Source organism: Eptesicus fuscus, chromosome 3 (assembly GCF_027574615.1).
Source record: "Eptesicus fuscus isolate TK198812 chromosome 3, DD_ASM_mEF_20220401, whole genome shotgun sequence".
NCBI lineage: Eukaryota > Metazoa > Chordata > Mammalia > Chiroptera > Vespertilionidae > Eptesicus > Eptesicus fuscus.
In genome coordinates this window covers 105102350-105122313 of record NC_072475.1, presented here as the reverse complement: position 1 = coordinate 105122313, position 19964 = coordinate 105102350, and the positions used below count along the sequence as shown (strand labels likewise).

Sequence of the window (19964 nt, the reverse complement as noted above, 5' to 3'; positions counted from 1 at the left end):
GCATGAAATTTGTGCACTGGGGGGGGCGTGTCCCTCAGCCCAGCCTGCACCTTCTCCAATCTGGGACCCCTCGGGGATTGTCTGACTGCCGGTTTAGGCCAGATCCTATGGGATCTGGCCTAAACCGGCAGTCAGACATCCCTCTCACAATCCAGGACTGCTGGCTCCCAACTGCTCACCTGCATGCCTGCCTGATCACCCCCTAACCAATCCCCTGCCAGCCTGACCGATGCCTAACTGCTCCCCTGCTGGCCCGATCACACCCAACTGCCCTCCCCTGCCGGCCCCGTTGTCCCCAGCTGCCCTCCCCTGAAGGCCTGCTCCACCCCCCTCAACTGCCCTCCCCTGCAGGCTCCGTCGCCCCCAACTGCCCTCCCCTGCCATGCTGGTCACCCTTAACTGCCCTCCCCTGCTGGCCTGATTGCCCACATCTGCCCTCCCCTGCCGGCCATCTTGTGGTGGTCATTTTGTGACCACATCGGGGTGGCTATCTTGTGTGAGGGTATGATGGTCAATTTGCATATTACCTCTTTATTATATAGGATATTGAAATGAGAAAAAGTTGTTAGCTGTTAAAAACTTTTTGTCACTGTAAATGTACCTATTTGAGTATAGTTCCGCTTGAATGAAAAACATTAAAACCCTTTAGATTGTATAGTAATGCTACTTTCTACTTTTCTTTATAGTCCTGTACCAGAATCCCTTTTTGAATTTAATTTCAAAGCAGTGATCCTCAACTAGAGTAATACTTGGTTCAGAAGCAAAGCAACATGTTATCCCAGTGTTTTGATTCATGTTTAGTAATATTCATTGTTGAAATTTCATATAACACTAAAGGAAGGCATGGGATATTTTAAATTAAATACTGTTTCAGAATTTATTTATAATCAAACTAGAGGCCCGGAGCACAAAATTTTGTGCACAGGGGAGAGGGGGTGTCCCTCAGACCAGCCTGCACCATCTCCAGTCTGGGACCACTTGAGGGATGCCTGACTGCCCCTTTAGGCCCGATCCCACCGGATCGGGCCTAAAGGGGCAGTCAGACATCCCTCTCACAATCCAGGACCGCTGCCTCCCAACCGCTCGCCTGCCTGCCTGCTTGATTGCCCCTAACTGCTTCTGCCTGCCAGCCTGCTCACTCCCCTGCCAACCTGATCGACGCCTAACTGCTCCCCTGCTGGCCCAGTTGCCCCTAACTGCCCTCCCCTGCCAGCCTGGTCACCCCTAACTCCCCTCCCCTCCAGGCCTGGTCGCCCCCAACTGCCCTCCCCTGCAGGCATGATTGCCCACCACTGCCCTCCCCTGCTGGCCATCTTGTGGCAGCCATCTTGTATCCACATGGAGGCAGCCGTCTTGTGTTTTGGAGTGATGGTCAATTTGCATATTACCCTTTTATTAGATAGGATTAATTGTTATATCTCAGTGGCCTTTGAAAAATTTCCTATAGGAAGTTAGGATTATTTTTGTCCTTTACGATGAAACATTGAGATCTTGGAGAGAATCAATAAGAACTTTATTAAAATGCAGTTCACAGGAATGCTGTGCTAATCAGTAATGCTGTAAGTTTAACTCTCAAGTTAAGTAATTTTATTAGAGTATATTTTGTGACTGCATTAAATCTTTAACATGTAACTAAGTGCAAAGAAATCAAATAAACTTAAGGCATAACTAGGATTATTTCATTTTTTGTCATGATACATACATACAAAGGCTGTGGGGGTTTTTTGTTTTGTTTTGTTTTTATGTGGGTTTTTTTGTTTGTTTGTTTGTTTTTAATCCTCACCCGAGAATATTTTTCCATTGATTTTTAGAGAGAGGGAAAATCAGAGAGAAATATCAATGTGAGAGAAACACATCGATTGGTTGCCTCCTGTATGACCCCAACCAGGGCCTAGGCCAAGGAGGAGCCTGCAACCCAGGTACATGTCCTTGATCAGAATTGCACCCAGGACCCTTCAGTCTGCAGGCCGACGCTATATCCACTAAGCCAAACTGGCTAGAGCCAAAGGCTGGTTTTTAATACTAATTATACTAAATGTGTATTTATACCTCAATGCTTCATTTGTAACAAGATATACTGGGGTAGTAGACCTTATATAGTGTCGAAGTCTGATTGATTCAAATAGTAGAAGAAACTAATTTGTAAGTGTTTACTATTGTAAAAAGTCTCATATAATCCTCACATCAGTTCCTTAAGGTCGTTATAACTATGACCCCATTTTACAGATGAGGAAACTGGCATAAGTATATTAACTTGGTAGGATCACCCCACTAGTAAGTATAATGCTAACGCCTGTCTTCTTAAGCCACGTTATTATTCCTGATAATCCCGCCTTTTGCTTAGACAGATGCTAAAGAGGTAAGCTCTCTTACCCCCAAAATGAAGTAGAGAGTTAAGCCTAGTGGTAGTAAATTGATAACCTAGAAAACTAATTCTTTGGGGCATATATTCCCAGTACTGTCTCATTGAAGATGAGCAATGTATATTTTTGCTCAAACCCAAGCCAATCTAAATCTTTAAACATCCCAAATGCAAAACATTCATTGATTGATTAAAAGTAAAAGTAGAACAGATTTTTTTTCCCCTCATATAAAATTCTCTTTTTATTAAGGGGTGATGACCATGCTTGGTGCTGTCCCTTTGATCTAAATCTGTATGAAACAACTGTCTCTTTAAAAACCTCATGGTACTCTTATTCTTCTGGTTTTATCTGTTTCGAAACAGTTCCTCAATAACCTCTATTTTTATTCATTACTATCCCTGGACTTTGGGGACAAATTAGGAAGGAATATAAGGAAGCAAAGAAAGATTAGTTAACAACTTGGGAACAAAAGCTGGGTTTGGATCAGATCATCCTAATGGCTAGCCTAATGTAATTTTACTTTGTCAAATATGTTGCCGGTAGAATTATGCTTTTTCTATAACACTATTTTATTTTATTTATTTATTTTTTTAATGTATTTTATTGATTTTTTACAGAGAGGAAGGGAGAGAGACAGAGAGTCAGAAACATCGATGAGAGAGAAACATCGATCGGCTGCCTCCTGCACATCCCCCACCGGGGATGTGCCCGCAACCAAGGTACATGCCCTTGACCGGAATCGGACCTGGGACCCCTCAGTCCGCAGGCCGACGCTCTATCCACTAAGCCAAACCGGTTTCGGCTATAACACTATTTTAAATAACACCTCTGCACCTTCAAAAAAATGGGCATAAATGAAAAAAAAAAAAGATGAGTTATGATGTGAGCAAAATTACCTATGTGCTCTTCCCTGATATTTGGCATTTGGTATTACAGGGGATAGTCTTATTTCCACACATTTGGTTAAGCCTCATTGTGGAAATGGGATTGAGAGGATTTGTTCAAGAATAGCTGTTTAATTGAAAAAAGTAGTAGAATGCTTGAGAAAAAAGGGGGAAATATGAAGCCAGTCAGTGAAATAAAAAAATAAAAAGAGTTTTCCCAAGAAGGTTAGTTTCCGGAACTCTTCCATAACTATTTATATGTTGGTGTTTTGAACCCATTTGATTTTTCACTGTTTAAAGCAAGCTCGCCTCTCACAGTTTGAGCTACCCACCACATTTGGGCAACTCTCAACTCTGGACTTCTAGGTCAGAAATTACTCCTGAGTTCTAGATGCCTATTTCCAGCAACCTTCTTTCTATATTTCCAGGATCTATAACTCAGATGTCTCAAAATTCAATCCCAAGTGAAACTTGTATTTCTCATTTTCTCATCTTTATTCCCAGATTCCTCTGCTACTCACTCTTTACCCCCAACAAAATCTAGCTTTCTTCCTGTGACACATTAGCCATCTCCCCAACTCCTAGTTGCTCCAAGCTAAACACTCCAGTCATCCTTGGCTTTTGTTGTTGTTTTTTTGTGTGTTTTTTCATTATCATCTCTCTGATCTCTCACAGATTCTCTGTGCTTAATTGTAAAAACTATCATTTTACCTTGCTTAATTCCCATGACCAAGCATTTTGCAGTCATACCCCTTTTCCCTTACTTACTTAGGTAACTTCTTTTCAATATCTATCTTGAATGTACTATCTTTCCCTCTCCCCCTCTTCCCCTCTCCTCCTCTCCTCCTCTCCTCCTCCCAAGACAAAAAGAGATCACATTTGAGTGGTTGGTTACACTAAGTTCTATAAAAATTTTTTGAACTAATGTTGAGGGGAAAAAGCCCAATGAGAGTAACCTGAATTCCACATCGGGTGATCTTCCCACTGGTGGACACTGTCCAACTTCATATTATTCCAACCAATATTTTTCAAGTGTTGGGCATTGTGCAGAGGAGACAGACTGGGATTTATCATTTTTCACTAGAAAAATAAGTGTTACTGAGACTTGGCTCTATAGGAAATAGGAGGCAAAGTCAGTTCAGTTTGGTATTTATGACCCATTGCCTCCAAAGGAATTTAGATTACCTAGATGTATGAATTACATATTAGGCAGCAAAAATATGTGGCAAGTTTGGTTTCAGACTGAAAATGAGGAATGAGATTAAATAATTTTTCCTTAATTATTTGTTTTTAGTTAAAATGATAGCATTACCACCCTAGCCAGTTTGTCTCAGTGGATAGAGCATCGGCCTGTGGACTAAAGGGCCCTGGGTTCCATTCCAGCCAAGGGAACATGTCCGGTTGCAAGCTCCATCCCCTAGAGGGTGCATGCAAGAGGCAGCCAATCAATGATTCCCTCTCATCATTGATGTTTCTATCTCTCTCTCCCTCTCCCTTCTCTTAAATCAATAAAAATACATTACAAAAAAAAAAAAAAATAGCACTACCCATCTCCAAGAACTGCTTGGAAAATAATTTTGCTGTTAAGTTTAGAAAATAGCTTTGAGGGTAATCCAATAAGTACAGCTACGTCATTGTTATAGCTAGAGAAACTACAGTTCTAATATATTTAGGATTCAAATTCCAGGTATACAATTAGCAAGTCCAGGCTTCTATAGCATATGAATCCTTTAGTAGATGGCTGCCAGCCTTATAGTAAACTAGAGGCTGGTGCACGAAATTCGTGCACTTGAGGGGGGGGGTCCCTCAGCCCGGCCTGCACCTTCTGCCGTTTGGTTGATTTGCATATTAGCCTTTTATTATATAGGATTTTGTATGCCACATAGGCCTTTGTCTAGTAATAAATAGAAGCAACTATTAAAACACAGCCTTGCCCTAGCTGGTTTGGCTCAGTGGATAGTGTCAGCCTGCGGACTGAAGGGTCCCGGGTTCGATTCCGATCAAGGGCACATGCCCAGGTTGCGGGCTCGATCCCCAGTAGGGGGCGTGCAGGAGGCGGCCAATCAGTGATTCTCTCTCATCATTGATGTTTCTGTCTCTCTTCTCCCTTCCTCTCTGAAATCAATTAAAAAATATATAAAAAATAAATAAAACACAGCCTTATATGATTAGTGCCATAAGAGTAGTATGGGACATGATTCACTATACTACTTCTGAAGGAGTTAGAGAAGCTTTTACAGAAAATATTTTAGCTAAAGCTATAAAAGAATGATAGAATATCCACTGAAGTATTCAGGTAGTAAGAGTATGAGTAAAGAGAGTGCAAGTAAACCATGGAGGATCTCAATGAGTTTAGGATATCCAATTTAAAAGTTGAGCTGGCATTTGGAATGGGGGAAAGAATTCAATTAGTAAAATAGTTTCTGATTCCCTACCCGCTTTGGCCCATTATGTCATTGCTGAAGAATTCTGAGTTACTTTTAGAAATGATAGATGGATTTGCTTGCATTAAAAAGTTTTTACACCTATTGCTGGGTGAAAATTTATTCAGTGTTTGTTGGTCCCTGAAATGAATCAAATCTTAGAGTTTTTATTTGTATTTCCCTTGATATTCTTTTCTATTGTGTCCTTTCTCTAGTTTTGTTCATTTCTATACATTTACACTACTTAAGTAGTGAAAGTGCTATTATTTGCTTGTAGTCAGAGGGAGGGAATGCTATTATCACCCTTTTGAAGGAGAATTAATCTTTATGATAAAATGGCAGTTAAACATAGTCCTTTCCCTGGATGGTCTTTTCTAAATCTTTATTCTTTTTCTAACACAGCTAAAGTAATTTGAATTCCTATTTAGGTTTTTAATGTCTTAATTTATATTAATAATTTTTGAATTTTTTTCCTGCTTAAATTTTGAATTTTCTAGGAAAGATGGTTCCTAATTTATCAGTATTGAAAAACATAGATCTTGCCCTGGTCCGTGTGGTTCAGTTGGTCGGGCATCATCCCAAAAGGTTGCTGGTTAGATTCCTGGTGAGGGCACATACCCAGGTTTTGGGATCGATCCCCAGTAGAGGGTGTGCAGGAGGCAGCAGTTGGTTGATTGACTGATGTGTTGCTCTCACATTGACGTTTCTCTCTTAAAAAATAAAAGTATCTTTAAAAGGAAAACATAGGTCTTTTACTATATTAAGGTATACTTTAATTGCTAAATTCTGATGTTTATAGAAGTTGGGTGCCAGCAACTTCCATCCCAAAAGACTAAAGGAATATTTTTAAAATGTCTAGAAGGAATATATGGAACTATATCCACTTTATTCCTTTCCAGTATAACTAGGTTATTCAGATTTTTGTTCAGTATTCCGAGCTAGACATCAACTGGCAAAATTTGAAATCCTTTCTAATCCCTCTTCCCTTTTTTACTCATAGGTACCAGTGTACATCTCAGTCTAGATAATTATCAGTCATATACTATTTTCCCAGTCTCCAGGAAATAATTTAAAGTAGCCAGGACTATAGTGTCAAATTTTTAATTTGGACTTAAGCCCCTTAGCATGTATCCTTATTCCCTAGTAATGAATTGTGCTATCATCAAATGATGGCTGCAGTGTAAACAGTACAATGAAATCTCTGTCAAGAGAGCCTGCTCTAAATGTAAGCATTCCAACATTGAGGAAATGCCACCCTCCTCCCACCCCTTTCTCATACCCTTTCTTATTTCATTCTGACTCAGAGGAAGGAAATACATTTTTCATCCGGTCAAACTTTGCTTAATGTTAGTCGAATAAGAAATAACTAGCCAGTGGATATGCTCATTTATCTTAAGTAGGTATGATTTCATGTTCTTATACCATTTAAGTATTTAACTTGAAATAATATATTAATTAAGCCTTTATTAATTTATTTGAAATATTTGAGTTGTAATGCTGAATTGTATTTCACTTTTGTATCAGTTTTTAGTTTTTCCAGACTAAATTTTTATATCTCTCATCTTGAATGTTTTAATAGAATTTTAGTTCAGTTCGTTTTTTAATTGTTTACTTAGAGTGGCTCTACAAGAAAAAGCTGTAATTATATCAGAATTTTACTACCAAATAATAAAATAATTTCCCCCAAAGATCATAACTTAGAAATGTTAAAGAGAATTGGAAAAAGAAGGTAAAGTTAGGCTCTAGCCGGTTTGGCTCAGTGAATAGAGTGTCAGCCCACCGACTGAAGAGTCCTGGGTTTGATTCTGGTCAAAGCCACATGCCTTGGTTGCAAGCTCCTCGATCCCCAGCCTTGGTCAGGCTAGGAGCGGGAGGCAACCAATCAATGTGTCTCTCACATCTATGTTTCTCTCTCTGTGTGTGTTTCTCCCCCTCCCTTCCAATCTCTCTGAAAGTCAATAGAAAAATAGCCTTGGATGAGGATTAATAACAAAACACACACACACAACACACACACACACACACACACACACACACAAGGTAAAGTTAATATTAATCTTATCTACACCTTCTTTGAAATGCATTTTTAATGTAACATTTTTATTATGTAAGTTTTATGTAGCCTATTGTATTATAGATGTTTATTATAAACTTTTACTGTTTACTTACCAGAATCACTATAAACAGAAATAACTATACTGGGCATTATAAACATTATTTACACCATTTTTTAAGTGACTATAATTCATCCTAAGCCAAGGAAATAAATTTTACAAATCACAAATATAATATTTCTTGTTGTTTCTTATTTTGACCATAGATAGTCCTTTTATCTTCTCGAATGAAACATTTCCTAAAGAAAATGGAATTGTTGGCTCCTCTTTCCTCCTTTCCTCTTTTTCTGTTTGCCATTTGTTCATGTCGTGAGTTCACACTGTACAGGATAATAACTCCATTAGTCATTTTCATTTTGGAATATTTTTCATTATTCTCCAAAATTCAATGAAAATATTCTGTTCCTGTCCCCTATCTGCCTGCCTTCCCAAACATATAACCATTTTCATAAAGTGGTTTCTTTATGCATATACAACAAATACAATATACATTATTATCTCCCCCTTTGACAAATGCTAATATACATGGGCACTTGTACACACATCTGTATCTTTACTTTTAAAGATCTCCAAGGCACACTGTTTCCATTTTAGTACACAGAAAAGCATTTTTGTGGGTGTTTTGTTTTGTTTTATAAATGGGTAGCATTCAGTTGAATGGGTGCTCTACCATGATTTCTTTAACCAGTTCCCTATTAATAGAGCATTGCTGTTATAAACAGTGATGTAGTGAGTACCCTTTTAAATACATTTCTTGTGTATGTGTAAATATCTATAGGATAAACTCAGATGTAGGATTGCTGGCTCAAAGAGTAAATAAAAGTGCCCATGTTCCTACAGCCTCCCTAGCAGTGTATTAAATTTTAATATGTTTGCCAATCTGTGTAGGCAAATGGTATTACATTATAGTTTTACTAGAGGCCCGGTGCATGAATTTCGTGCACGGAGGGCTGGGGGTGTCCCTCAGCCCAGCCTGCACCCTCTCCAATCTGGGATCCCTCTCACAATCCAGGACTGCTGGCTCCCAGCCACTCGCCTGCCTGCCTTCCTGATCACCCCCTAACCACTCCCCTGCCAGCCTGATTGCCCCTAATTACCCTCCCCTGCTGGCCCGGTCACCCCTAACTGCCCTCCTCTGTTGGCCCGGTCACCCCTAATTACCCTCCCCTGCTGGCCCGGTCACCCCTAACTGCCCTCCTCTGTTGGCCCGGTCACCCCTAATTGCCCTCCCCTGCTGGCCCGGTCACCCCTAACTGCCCTCCCCTGTTGGCCCGGTCACCCCTAACTGCCCTCCCCTGCAGGCCTGGGTCCCCCCAACTGCCCTCCCCTGCTAGCCATCTTGTGGTGGCCATCTTGTGTCCACATGGGGTGGCCATCTTGTGTGTTGGAGTGATGGTCAATTTGCATATTACCTCTTATTATATAGGATTCTGTATTTTTATTATGAATGAGATGTTGAGTATTATTTCATGTCATTTCTTGTGAACTGTACATGTGAATTCTACCCATTTTTCTCTTATAGATTTATAGAAGTACTTTATATTTAGGGAAATTATTGAAGTTTTTTATGTTGAGACATAATGAGAAAGGCCTCTCCCACTCCAAAGTATTAAAGACTTTTTCCTACATGGACTTTTTTTTTTTTTAAGTATATATGAATTGACTTCAGAGAGAGAGGAAGGTAGAGGGGGAGAAGAGATAGAAATATCAATGATGAGAGAGAATCATTGGTCAGCTGCCTCCTGTACGCCCCCTACTGGAGATTGAGCCCGCAACCCGGGCATGTGCCCTTGACTGGAATTGAACCCTTCAGTCTACAGGCCGAGGCTCTATCCACTGAGCCAAACCAGCCAGGGCAATAATGGGCTTTTTTCTTGTTGTTGTTAATCCTCACATGAGGGTATTTTTTCCATTGATTTTTTTTTAGGGAGAGTTGGAAGAGAGAGGGAAAGACAGAGAAACATCAGTGTGAGAGAAACACGTCGATTGGTTGCCTCCTGCATGAGCCCCGACCAGGGTCCAGGGCCCTTGACCAGAAAATAACCTGGGACTCTTTGGTCTACAGGCCGAGGCTCTATCCATTGAGCCAAACCAGCTAGGGCCATAAATGGGCTTTTTAAATGGTCATTAATATAGAGAATACAAAGGGAGCCTGAGGTAGGAGAGGAACTTTATTGGTTTTATACCCTTTTTGTGTATACTCTTTTGAATTTATTTTTTACCATGTGCATGTATTTTTTAACTCTTACTTTGAAATAATTATAAATTATAATTATAGAGTCATAAGAAGTTGCAAAAAAAAAGTACAGGGAGGTCTTATATATCCCTTCACCGAGTCCCCCCAGTGGTGACGTCTTACATGACCAAAGTATAACAGTCAAAGCCAAGAAATTGACATTGATCCCTTTTTCCTCTTTAAGCATTCTTTTCTGGCCAGGATTTTGACCTAAAATTAATTAGATGAATATAAAAATATGTTGAGGGCATTGGCGAACAAGGTTTTTGTAGAACTGTCAAAAAGAAATATCAATCTTTATATAAATATTTACCTGGGTTTTTAATAGTTCCTTGGTAAAAGCTTTTTTCACACCATTGTAAGACTGGTTACTGGAGAAAATAATAGTATTTAGTTTTGTGAGTGTCCATTTTACCTGCTTTGTTTAGCATGAATAATAGCCTTCATCGTTCACAAAAATCACTTAGTTTGTGTTACCAATAATAAAAATCTCCCTGGGGCATTTTTGTGAGTTTTTAAAATCATGAAATGTTGCACATTATTTGTTTTTACATTGGTAGAACTTATTATCAATAATTAGAATACACAAACATTTGAGGTCTTAGCTTAATTTTACTCTTAATCACAGAGGTGTGCATTTGGCCAGAGATTTAAGTCTACATGAATTTTATCTATTTGGGATCTTTTTTTGTAAGGAGAGTTGCTATTTGCTGTTAAATTAATGTTAAACTATAAATATTTTTTAAATTTCTCTTACAGAATAGTGATGGATTTTTTTTTTCCTCCTTAGCCTTCACAGGCTTACTAAGCTAGGTTCATTAGATTTATTTTTTAATCAGCTTAATGGTTTCTTTTTAAAAAACAAAACATTACTTTGTTAGAGAAGAGGAAAAATGTTACCTGGGTTAGAATTAGTGCATTTTAGTAGTAATGATGTTATTTATAGAGCTTACTTGGGATGGGGGGTATTGAAGGTTGTAGATGATATATTAGAAACAGTAGGTGATTCCTGAGCCTGGCCTCCAAAAACAATTGTAGCTTCTACTTGAGAGTTTATAAAGAATCGTTTTTTACCTGGTTTGGGTGGCGCTTGACACATAAGTATATCAGATTTGCCAGCTCAATCAAAGAAGTTTGTTCTTAATACAAAAGATTTGATTTTGTAATTTGGGAAATTTATTTTTTTTTAAATATATTTCTTTATTGATTTCAGAGAGGAAGGGAGAGGGATAGAGAGATAGAAACATCAATGATGAGAGAGAATCATTGATCGGCTGCCTCCTGCACGCCCCCTATTGGGGATCGAGCCCACAACCCCGGGCACGTGCCCCCGGCCGGAATCGAACCTGGGACCCTTCAGTCTGCAGGCCGACGCTCTATCCACTGAGCCAAACCGGCTAGGGCTGGGAAATTTCTATAGTGGATTTTGTGATTGTGAAGTTAGAAATGTCTTTGGGTAAAGCAAGGTAATTTTTTTTCTGCAATAGTCTGCGTATAGATACATATATTTTGAAGATATCTTCAGCTTTCTAACAAACCAAAAGAACAGTAGTTCTTAACGAGTAGGTAAACTATACTGGCTGTCGAAAGATCACTGAGCAAGCGCCTTTTCCAAGAAGTTACGTCCCTTGTTCTCAGAGCAGAACCTCTTCTAGGAATGTGTAGATAAGATAAATGGCAATTATGAACAGTGTTAGTCTATGGATCCATGCTTATGGTTTCGAAACTAGCACGCGCTGCTTAGTCAAAGCACTGTTCATACACATTCTTTATTTCAGGTCATTGAAGGTACTTGCTTTCTTTCACAGTCTTACTGTTATGGTAGAAAAAGCATGTGTTTTGACATTAGTTAGGTCTAGGTTTGAATCCTATCCCTAGCATTGTGTCTTTGAGTAAGCTACTTGACCTCAGTTTTCTCAACTGTAAAATGACAATATTGCTCCTGTTTGTAGTAAGGACTCACTAAAGTGATGTGTGCCTGCTATAAAGTAGGCAGTCATTTAAGTGTTGTTCTTTTTCTCTACCTTATTGCTTTGTTAATTAGCTTCTGTGTTCAGGGAAGAATAGAAGAAAGACAAAGTAGTCAAAATGTAAAAGAAGAAATTTGCACTATTTTTAAACAAGTAGCCATGATGTCTTTGTTCACATTAATAAAGAAAAAAAGGGGGTTCCTCATAGTTGTTGTGTTTTGAATTTTGTTGTGTATGGTTTTTTAAATGTTTTTTTTGTTTGTTTTTTTTAATGTGAGATCAAATTAGCATGACTCTCTGGTTTTACTTTTTAGAAAGGAAAGACTGGAGATGGTTTGTACAAAGTTGTTGAGCTGACAGTATGAATGAAGCAGTTAGTCCTATTAAGAAGGATGTCCCTAGCCGGTTTGGCTAGGTGGATAGAGCCTCGGCCTGCTCACTGAAGGGTCCCGGGTTTTCTAGTCAAGGGCATGTACCTCGGTTGCAGGCATCTGGCCCTGGTTGGGGGCATGCGGAAGACAACCAATCAGTGTGTTTCTGTCTCTCCCTCCCCCTCCCACACCTTCTAAAAAGCAATGGAGAAAATATCCTTGGGTGAGGAGTAAAAAAAAAAATATGAAAATATGGGGAACTTATGAAGCTGGAGGTTTATATCTGGCCTCCTCTTCTCAGTGAAGTTGCAAGTGATCTGTTGTGGTAAAAGTAAGGAGACTTGTGAAGAAAAGCTGTAATCAGGAGCCAGTTGGGATGAATTAAAACATGAACAGCAGTATGGAAAGCCAAGCTATCTTGCAGTAGCATTGATTCTTTTGAGTTTTACTTACCTTTGAATGTGATTGTAATTAACTTTTTTAAAACACTAAATTCAAGCTCATTTGATTCTTTGGGGGCTGCATTTCCAGTAAATAAAAATCCATTATGCAAAAAATAGTTATTCTTATTCCCCCCTCCCACAATTCTATATTTCTGTCCATTTCTCCATACCCACTATTTATATATATATATATATATATATATATATATATATATATATACTAGAAGCCCAGTGCATGATTAAATCATGCACGTGTAGGGTCCCCTAGGCCTAACCTGCCATCCAGGCCATATCCACTGCCCTGCAAAGCCTAGCACGCTCCGCGGACACTGCTAGCAGCCTGCTCCCGCTTTTGATGGCAGGGGGTCCGCTGGTGCCGGAGCGGACAGCCAGCCAGCTCCCCGCTTTTGATGGTCCGCAGCAGGACGTGGGCTCGCTGCCCTAGAGGCCCCACAGCCATGGCGTAGACTCTGAGCTCGCGCATCCGCTGGCGACGCGAGCTCAGCGTTCCGCCGGCCCAATCGGCCACCCTGGCCACGCCGAGTCCCGCCCCCTGCGCCTCCCGCTGGCCCAATCGTGGACGTAGCGGAGTGATGGTAATTTACATATTACCCTTTTATTATGTAGGATATTTTTTATTGATTTTAGAGAGAGAGGAAGGGAGAGGGATATAGAAACATGGATGAGAAACATCTATCAGCTGCCACCTGCACGCTCCCTACTGGGGATTGAGCCAGCAACCAGGCATGTGCCCCCCACCGGCATTCAATCAAGGAACCTCTTAGTTCATGGGTCAACACTCAACCACTAAGCCACACTGGCCAGGTTCCATATCCACAATTTTTAATTCATCTAGTAAATGCTAATCAAGGTATGATTTTATTCTAAAAGAGTGACCCATAGTAAACAGGAAGCTTTCTTTTAAAAAAAAGTTATCCCTTGCCTTTATATAGCACTTAAATTTTACAAGAATAGTTATAAAGTCTTAGGAAGCCTTCCTTTAAGGAACTTAAGTTCAGAAACTAGATAACCATCAAGTTCTAGTGTGGAGAGTGCAACAATAAAAAAGAAAATAAGTATAATACTTAGTGTTAGGTCAAGGAAGGAAGATTATTCATCATTCTGCTTCAGTTGATCTTAAGAGAACATGATCAAAGAGAACATGAAGCTCAAACCACTGTGTTGGCTTTGAACACATAGAAAACTTGTTGTCCTCATTGAAACAATATTCTCAAACCACTTTCTGGGATCTTAGAATACCTTCTTTTCTGCTTATTTAAGACCACCTATCATAATAGTATCTTTGTTGTAAATCAGGCTATTTAAAGTAGTGGTTCTCAAACTTTAGTTTTTATCAGAATCACCTGGAGGAGTGATTAGACTTCCTGGGTCCCACCTCAAGAGTATCTAATTCAGTAGATCTGGGATAGACCCAAATATTTACATTTCCATGTTCCAGGTAATGCTGATGCTGCTGGTCCAGGGACCGTACTTTTAGAATACTGATCTAGTCAAACTCAAAAAATTTTAATGGCTCTCTAGTATAAGTCAGTAATTGTTTCAAGTCCAATTACTATCATATTGACTCTTTTAGCATGCATTTGAGCTTCTATGTGCCAAGCACTGTGCTCACTCTTCACACAGGTGAAGAAGATAAGCAACCTCCCTCCACGATCACAGTTAACAGTGGTAGTATTGTTTAAGCCCACTTAATTGTCACAGGAATTTATGAATTGGGGCATGTAATCCTTATTTTAGATGGGAAAAAAAATGAGGTCTAGAAAGGTTTAATAATTTCCCAGAATTCACACAGTGAGTAAAGACTTGTGGACCACAGGAGGGATGGAGTAATTAGTTCTACCTTAGGAAATCAAAAGGCAGCACAGAAAAGATGGCACTGGAGCATCTAAAGCAGGGGTGGGGAACATATAGTGCCCGAGAAATCATTTGGACTGGCCCTGTCAAGGCATTAGGGGTGAGTTAATTAAATGTTTGACTCAATATAGCAGGCTAATGTTTAAGTTGATAATTTTGTGTATGGCCCTTGAAATGATGTTAATATATCCAAATGGCCCTGGGCAGAAAAAAGGTTCTCCACCCCTGAAAGGAACAAGTGAAAGAGAACCAGGTGAATTAGAACTGTCAGCATTTCCAGTTGAGGGAGCAGTTTTCTGCAAAGGCATGGAAACCTGAGAGAATATGTGTTCCACAGACCAAAAATAGTTATGTAAGACCATAGCACAATAGGCCAGATGGAGTATGAGAGGAGAGGAGACTATAGAAAGCAGGGTCCAAGGTCATGAAGAGTTTTGTATACCAGGCTAAGAAGTTTTTTAAATAGAATTAGGTTTTGTTATTCTTTCTCTTGCCACTTTGATCTCTGTAAGCCAGTGGTTCTCAAAGTGCATATGATACGGTCTGTCCGGCAGCAGGGTCAGCATCACCTGGACACTTGTTAGAAATGAAAATCCTGGGCCCCATCCAAACCTGTATCAGAAACTAAGCAATCTGGGTTTTAACAAGACCACCAGATGATTCTGCTGCTAAAGTTTGAAAACCACTGCAATAGGTTCTAGAATTCACAAATAACAGCCTTCAAAATAGCTAAAGGTCACTATAATGATAGTAATTGTATCTGTGACTGATTTAATTCTGTTAAAGTACAATGCTTAACAAAATTGAAATATTAATACCTTTTAAGTGACACACATATTTTCAGCATGATTTATTTATGTTTAAAAGCCTGTTCCTCTGTATCTGTTAAAAGAGGGCTGAGCCAAGACTAGAGTTTACTAAATCAGCAAAGAATAGCATGCTAATTATTGTTCCTTAACTAAAGGAATGGTTTGGAAACTTACTGATTTTAATTTTAAAAAGAGAACCAATAAACCCTTTTTTTAAGAGTTTGAGCTTTTTTGTTTTTGTTTTGTTAATTTATAAAATTGGAAGTTAAAATTAGCATTTCAGGTGTTTTAATTAAAACATGTGTTGAAAGAATTGAATGTATTTAAGTCATGATATGACTAGAACTAATTCAGTTTTCCCTTGACATAGAAATAAGAAATATAGAAAGTATATTCTAAGATTCTCAGGCAAACTTTAAATGCCTATCACTATCTTTTTAACCAAGTTGTGGCCAATATAAATATTTATTAATTATCCTGTATAATAAAGAGCTAATATTCTAATTAGACCGGATGGTGTAATGACCTTCTGGAACTACCAGCGGGCAGGGCCATGGGACTGTGGGGCTGCAAGGCAGCCAGGCTGCGGGGGCCGAGGCAGCCAGGGCTGCAAGGCTGAGCCCCTTGCCCAAATTTTGTGCATTGGGCTGCTAGTATATCGATAGATAGGTAGGTAGGTAGGTAGGTAGGTAGGTAGGTAGGTAGGTAGATGATAGATAGATAGATAGATAGATAGGTAGATAGATAGATAGATAGCAAGCATTTTAGGTATACAGAAGCCTTTTTTCATCTTAGAAAAATAGCAAAAGGTGAAGTAGTATGCTGCAATTAATGTGGTTAATGCTCAGATAAACAAGCTTAGTGTTTTCCATGTATTGATTCAGAGTTTTGAGGATTTAGAAATGGCAAAGCCCTGCCACTTCTATATCCTCACCAGGCTAAGAAGTTTTTAAAATAGAATTAGGTTTCATTATTCCTAGTGAGGAATTGACACCAATCCCTTCATTTTACAGAGGAGGAAACTGAGGTCCAGGAAAGTTAAATAGTTGATTGGGTAGTGGTCATGTGGGCAGTGAGTAGCAGAACCAGGATTATGACCAGATCTACTTGGATTATAATGTAAAAGGCACTACTACATCAGACAAATTTCCGAGCCCCAGTTTGGTATAACATTGAGGGTCCACATCATCTAAAGTATAGTAGTTAAGATATGTTACCATCTACATTTTCTTGGGTGGGGTATACTTTATAAAGAGTATTTAGTGAAGTTTTATATAAAAGTTGTTTAAAGGCCTTTTTTTGTATTGATACAATGGGCTAAAGTATTATATTTGTCTTTATTAAAAAAACCTAATAACTGTCCTTCAAAATTTACAAAAACACCAAGGAAAGGATATAAAGCCTCACTACTGCCAAAGATGACAGTTATTCAGCCTTCTTTGTCACTGTCATACAAATGCTGAAATTTGAACTTGGGATGTACTTACCTGCTAGACTACTTCCAATTATTTCCAGGAAAAACTGGTCCAAACCACATACCTTAGTAAGTGATTTTGCCAGCTAGTAACCTGCAATCAAAGCTTGTAGATCTGCCTGAATGTTGAGTTCCTTGTTAATCAACACTGCAAGTACTTTTTGCCCTAAAGCCCTCTGAATCATTTTTTATAAGCCAGTTTAAAAATTTTTTAAACCAGATGTTAAAATATCAAATATATAGAAGAAAAGTCATCACCTGACGTTTAATGCAATAAGTAACTACTGGAATTTCCACCTGAAAGACAATTTAGGATATATAGTTGGTAAATGAAGTTTAAGATGTGTGGAGAGGGTACAATTCATTCAAAATTTATCTTTTTAAAGTCACTGAATTGAGAATAGAATAAAATTGGGAGTTACTTTTAAAGTAGCATATATTGCCATAGGCAAATTAGAAAAGTTGGAATTACAAATGATTTTTAGAAGTCATCTATTTATTGAGATCCTCATTTTCAAAATGAGAGCTCTGAGTACTAAAATTGTGAGAATAGACTTAAATTACTATTTTTTGTTTTAAATAAAGCACAGATGTTTTTATTTTAAGAGGTGAAAGGGAAATTGCATTTTTTAGAATAATTTAATGAAATATTATAATTTTTTCCAGTGCATCTGGGGCAGGTGGTGTAGCCATTGACAACAAAATAGAACAAGCAATGGTAAGTAGAAGTTTATAGTCCTCTCATTTTATAGATTATTGGTTCTATTGAAGCACTTGGTTTTTATCAATTCTAAAAAACAAACACCTCCTTTATTTAAAACAAGATGACCAAAGTATTTTTTTTATGAGATTTAGTTGAAGTTGTTCAAACATTGAAAATTTTTAGCCTAAAAATACCAATGGAGTTAATATTTTCCCCATTTCAGCATCTCACATTTCATGCATTACCATTGATAAAAGACCATCTTGGGGGATATACTTAATCAAAATGCATTATGTTCCCCCCAAATATTTCAGCATCAAAAAGAGTTTAGAGACAAAAGAGCATTAAAATGAAAACTTCAGCTGGAAAGTTTTGTCATCCTTTGGTCATTTACAGGCATTGTTTATACTCTTTTAATAAGTAGACTTGTTTCTATTGATTCTGGTTCTGATTTCTATTACTATTAAAACTAATTGTTCCCTTAAAGATAGTCTGTTTATATTATAGAAAATATTCTTACATATTTTATATAATATATAAAGCTAAAATGAGGACCATTAGTTTCAATCTTTTTAAAAAACAAGGTTTTAAAGTTGGAAATTATAGATCACCTTATCTCTTAAAGTGGTACTATATAACCAGTTTAATAAGAGACAGTTTCATATCCTTTGTTCTCTTAGCCCAACATCTAAGCATGTGGTTTTCAAACTTTGTTGTTGTTGTTGTTAATTCTAAGCTTATAATTGACAATTTAAGGAGCTAGTATTTTTGGAAATCTCTCCAAACTTTGGGGGACAAATCCTGGGCTTGCTGCCCTACTTGGAAGCTGAGTTTTTTCTTCCTTGGGGCCAGTCATGATTTAGTAGAAACATTAAAAACAAGAGCAGGAATATAAAAACAACTTACATTTATAAGGCACCAGGTAGGCTAGAACCAAATAGCAACACCTTTTCCTTTCTCTCTCTTTGACATTCCTAATTTTTATTTTTACAGGATCTGGTGAAAAGCCATTTGATGTATGCAGTAAGAGAAGAAGTGGAAGTTCTAAAGGAACAAATAAAAGAATTAGTTGAAAGAAACTCTTTACTTGAACGAGAAAATGCACTGTTAAAATCTCTTTCAAACAATGATCAATTATCCCAACTCCCAGCCCAACAGGCCAATCCTGGTAGCACTTCTCAACAGCAAGCAGTGATAGCACAGCCTCCGCAGCCAACGCAACCTCCACAGCAGCCGAATGTCTCCTCAGCATAAAGCTTTCTTGCCTCATTAAGAAAAAAACTGAAAGCAATCTATCCTGTGTGCCACTGGTGTTCTTTCCACTTTATATGAAAGCAAGTAGCCATGCTTCGGTTGTGTGTTTGGCCTTTTCAGTATTAGACAATCATTCTACAAGAGCTTTTCCTCTCTGAGATGTCATGCAGTGCTGTTGATGTCCAGTTTATGTCATCAGTACACAAGGAGAATAGTAGGTGGGGTTTATTAAGGCAAGCAAAGTCTGCATTTTACCTGGTGCGCATGAGGTCCTTTAAGAGCTTTAGTGGCTCTTCATGTGTCTGTCATCCATGGATTTACCCTGAGCCTTCCTATCATATTATAAATAACAGTTCATCTAAAGAGCCACTTTTCTTTCAGTATCAGTAACATTTGCCTACATAAGTTTTCATTTATTTGTGTTTTATTTATTACAGGGCTGCTATTTTCATAATGTACATGAACAATGTCACAGAACTTTTTTAATTTTTGAATAATTATAAGTATCAGTAAAGGAATTGAAAGACAGGATTGCATTTAACAGATTAAACGTTTAGGCAATAATTGAACAAAAGAATCCTGACATATTTCTAACACTAATGGCAATTTACCTTCGGTATTTATTTTTAGTAGTAAAGACCCAGCTTGAATGTAAATTTTGTATAGTGTAAGTATGAAGAACATAGTGCAACTGTACAGGTAGTAACCAGTTATTGTGATATAATAAATAATTGGGCTATTTTGATGAAGAAAACTTTGTTCATTTGTTTCTACTTTCTAATAGAGAAATTGCCACGATTCCTCTGCTTTTCAACATTTCGTATGACTTTTTTTGGGGTAGGGGGTGGGAATAAAAAGCTGTGAAATTGTTCAACCTACTTTGTAACCAAAGAAGCAAAGCTGTGTAATGGAGTTTTGGGGGGTTTTTTTGTTTGTTTTTTTTTTATAATGCACATTCTTTATGTATTTTTATTTAGTGTTTTCTTGGTCACAATTTTCTTTGCTGTCTAGCATGATCTGCATGACCTATACTCTTTGAACCACT

The 19964-nt window shown here is 38.3% G+C and overlaps 1 protein-coding gene across 2 annotated transcripts in view; it reads left to right on the top strand.

Moving 5' to 3' along the window:
- The window catches only part of TSC22D2 (TSC22 domain family member 2), a 54310-nt gene extending 34598 nt beyond the window's left edge, over positions 1–19712 (top strand). The window contains exons 2-3 of one of the 2 annotated variants that reach the window (XM_028136989.2): positions 17629–17680; positions 18659–19712. In XM_028136989.2, coding sequence (XP_027992790.2) covers positions 17629–17680; positions 18659–18919 — 313 coding nt within the window. In that variant the 3' untranslated portion in view covers positions 18920–19712. The remainder of the gene's footprint in view (positions 1–17628; positions 17681–18658) is intronic. The other variant, XM_028136992.2, reaches the window with a different exon arrangement.
- Positions 19713–19964: the final 252 nt, after the last annotated feature.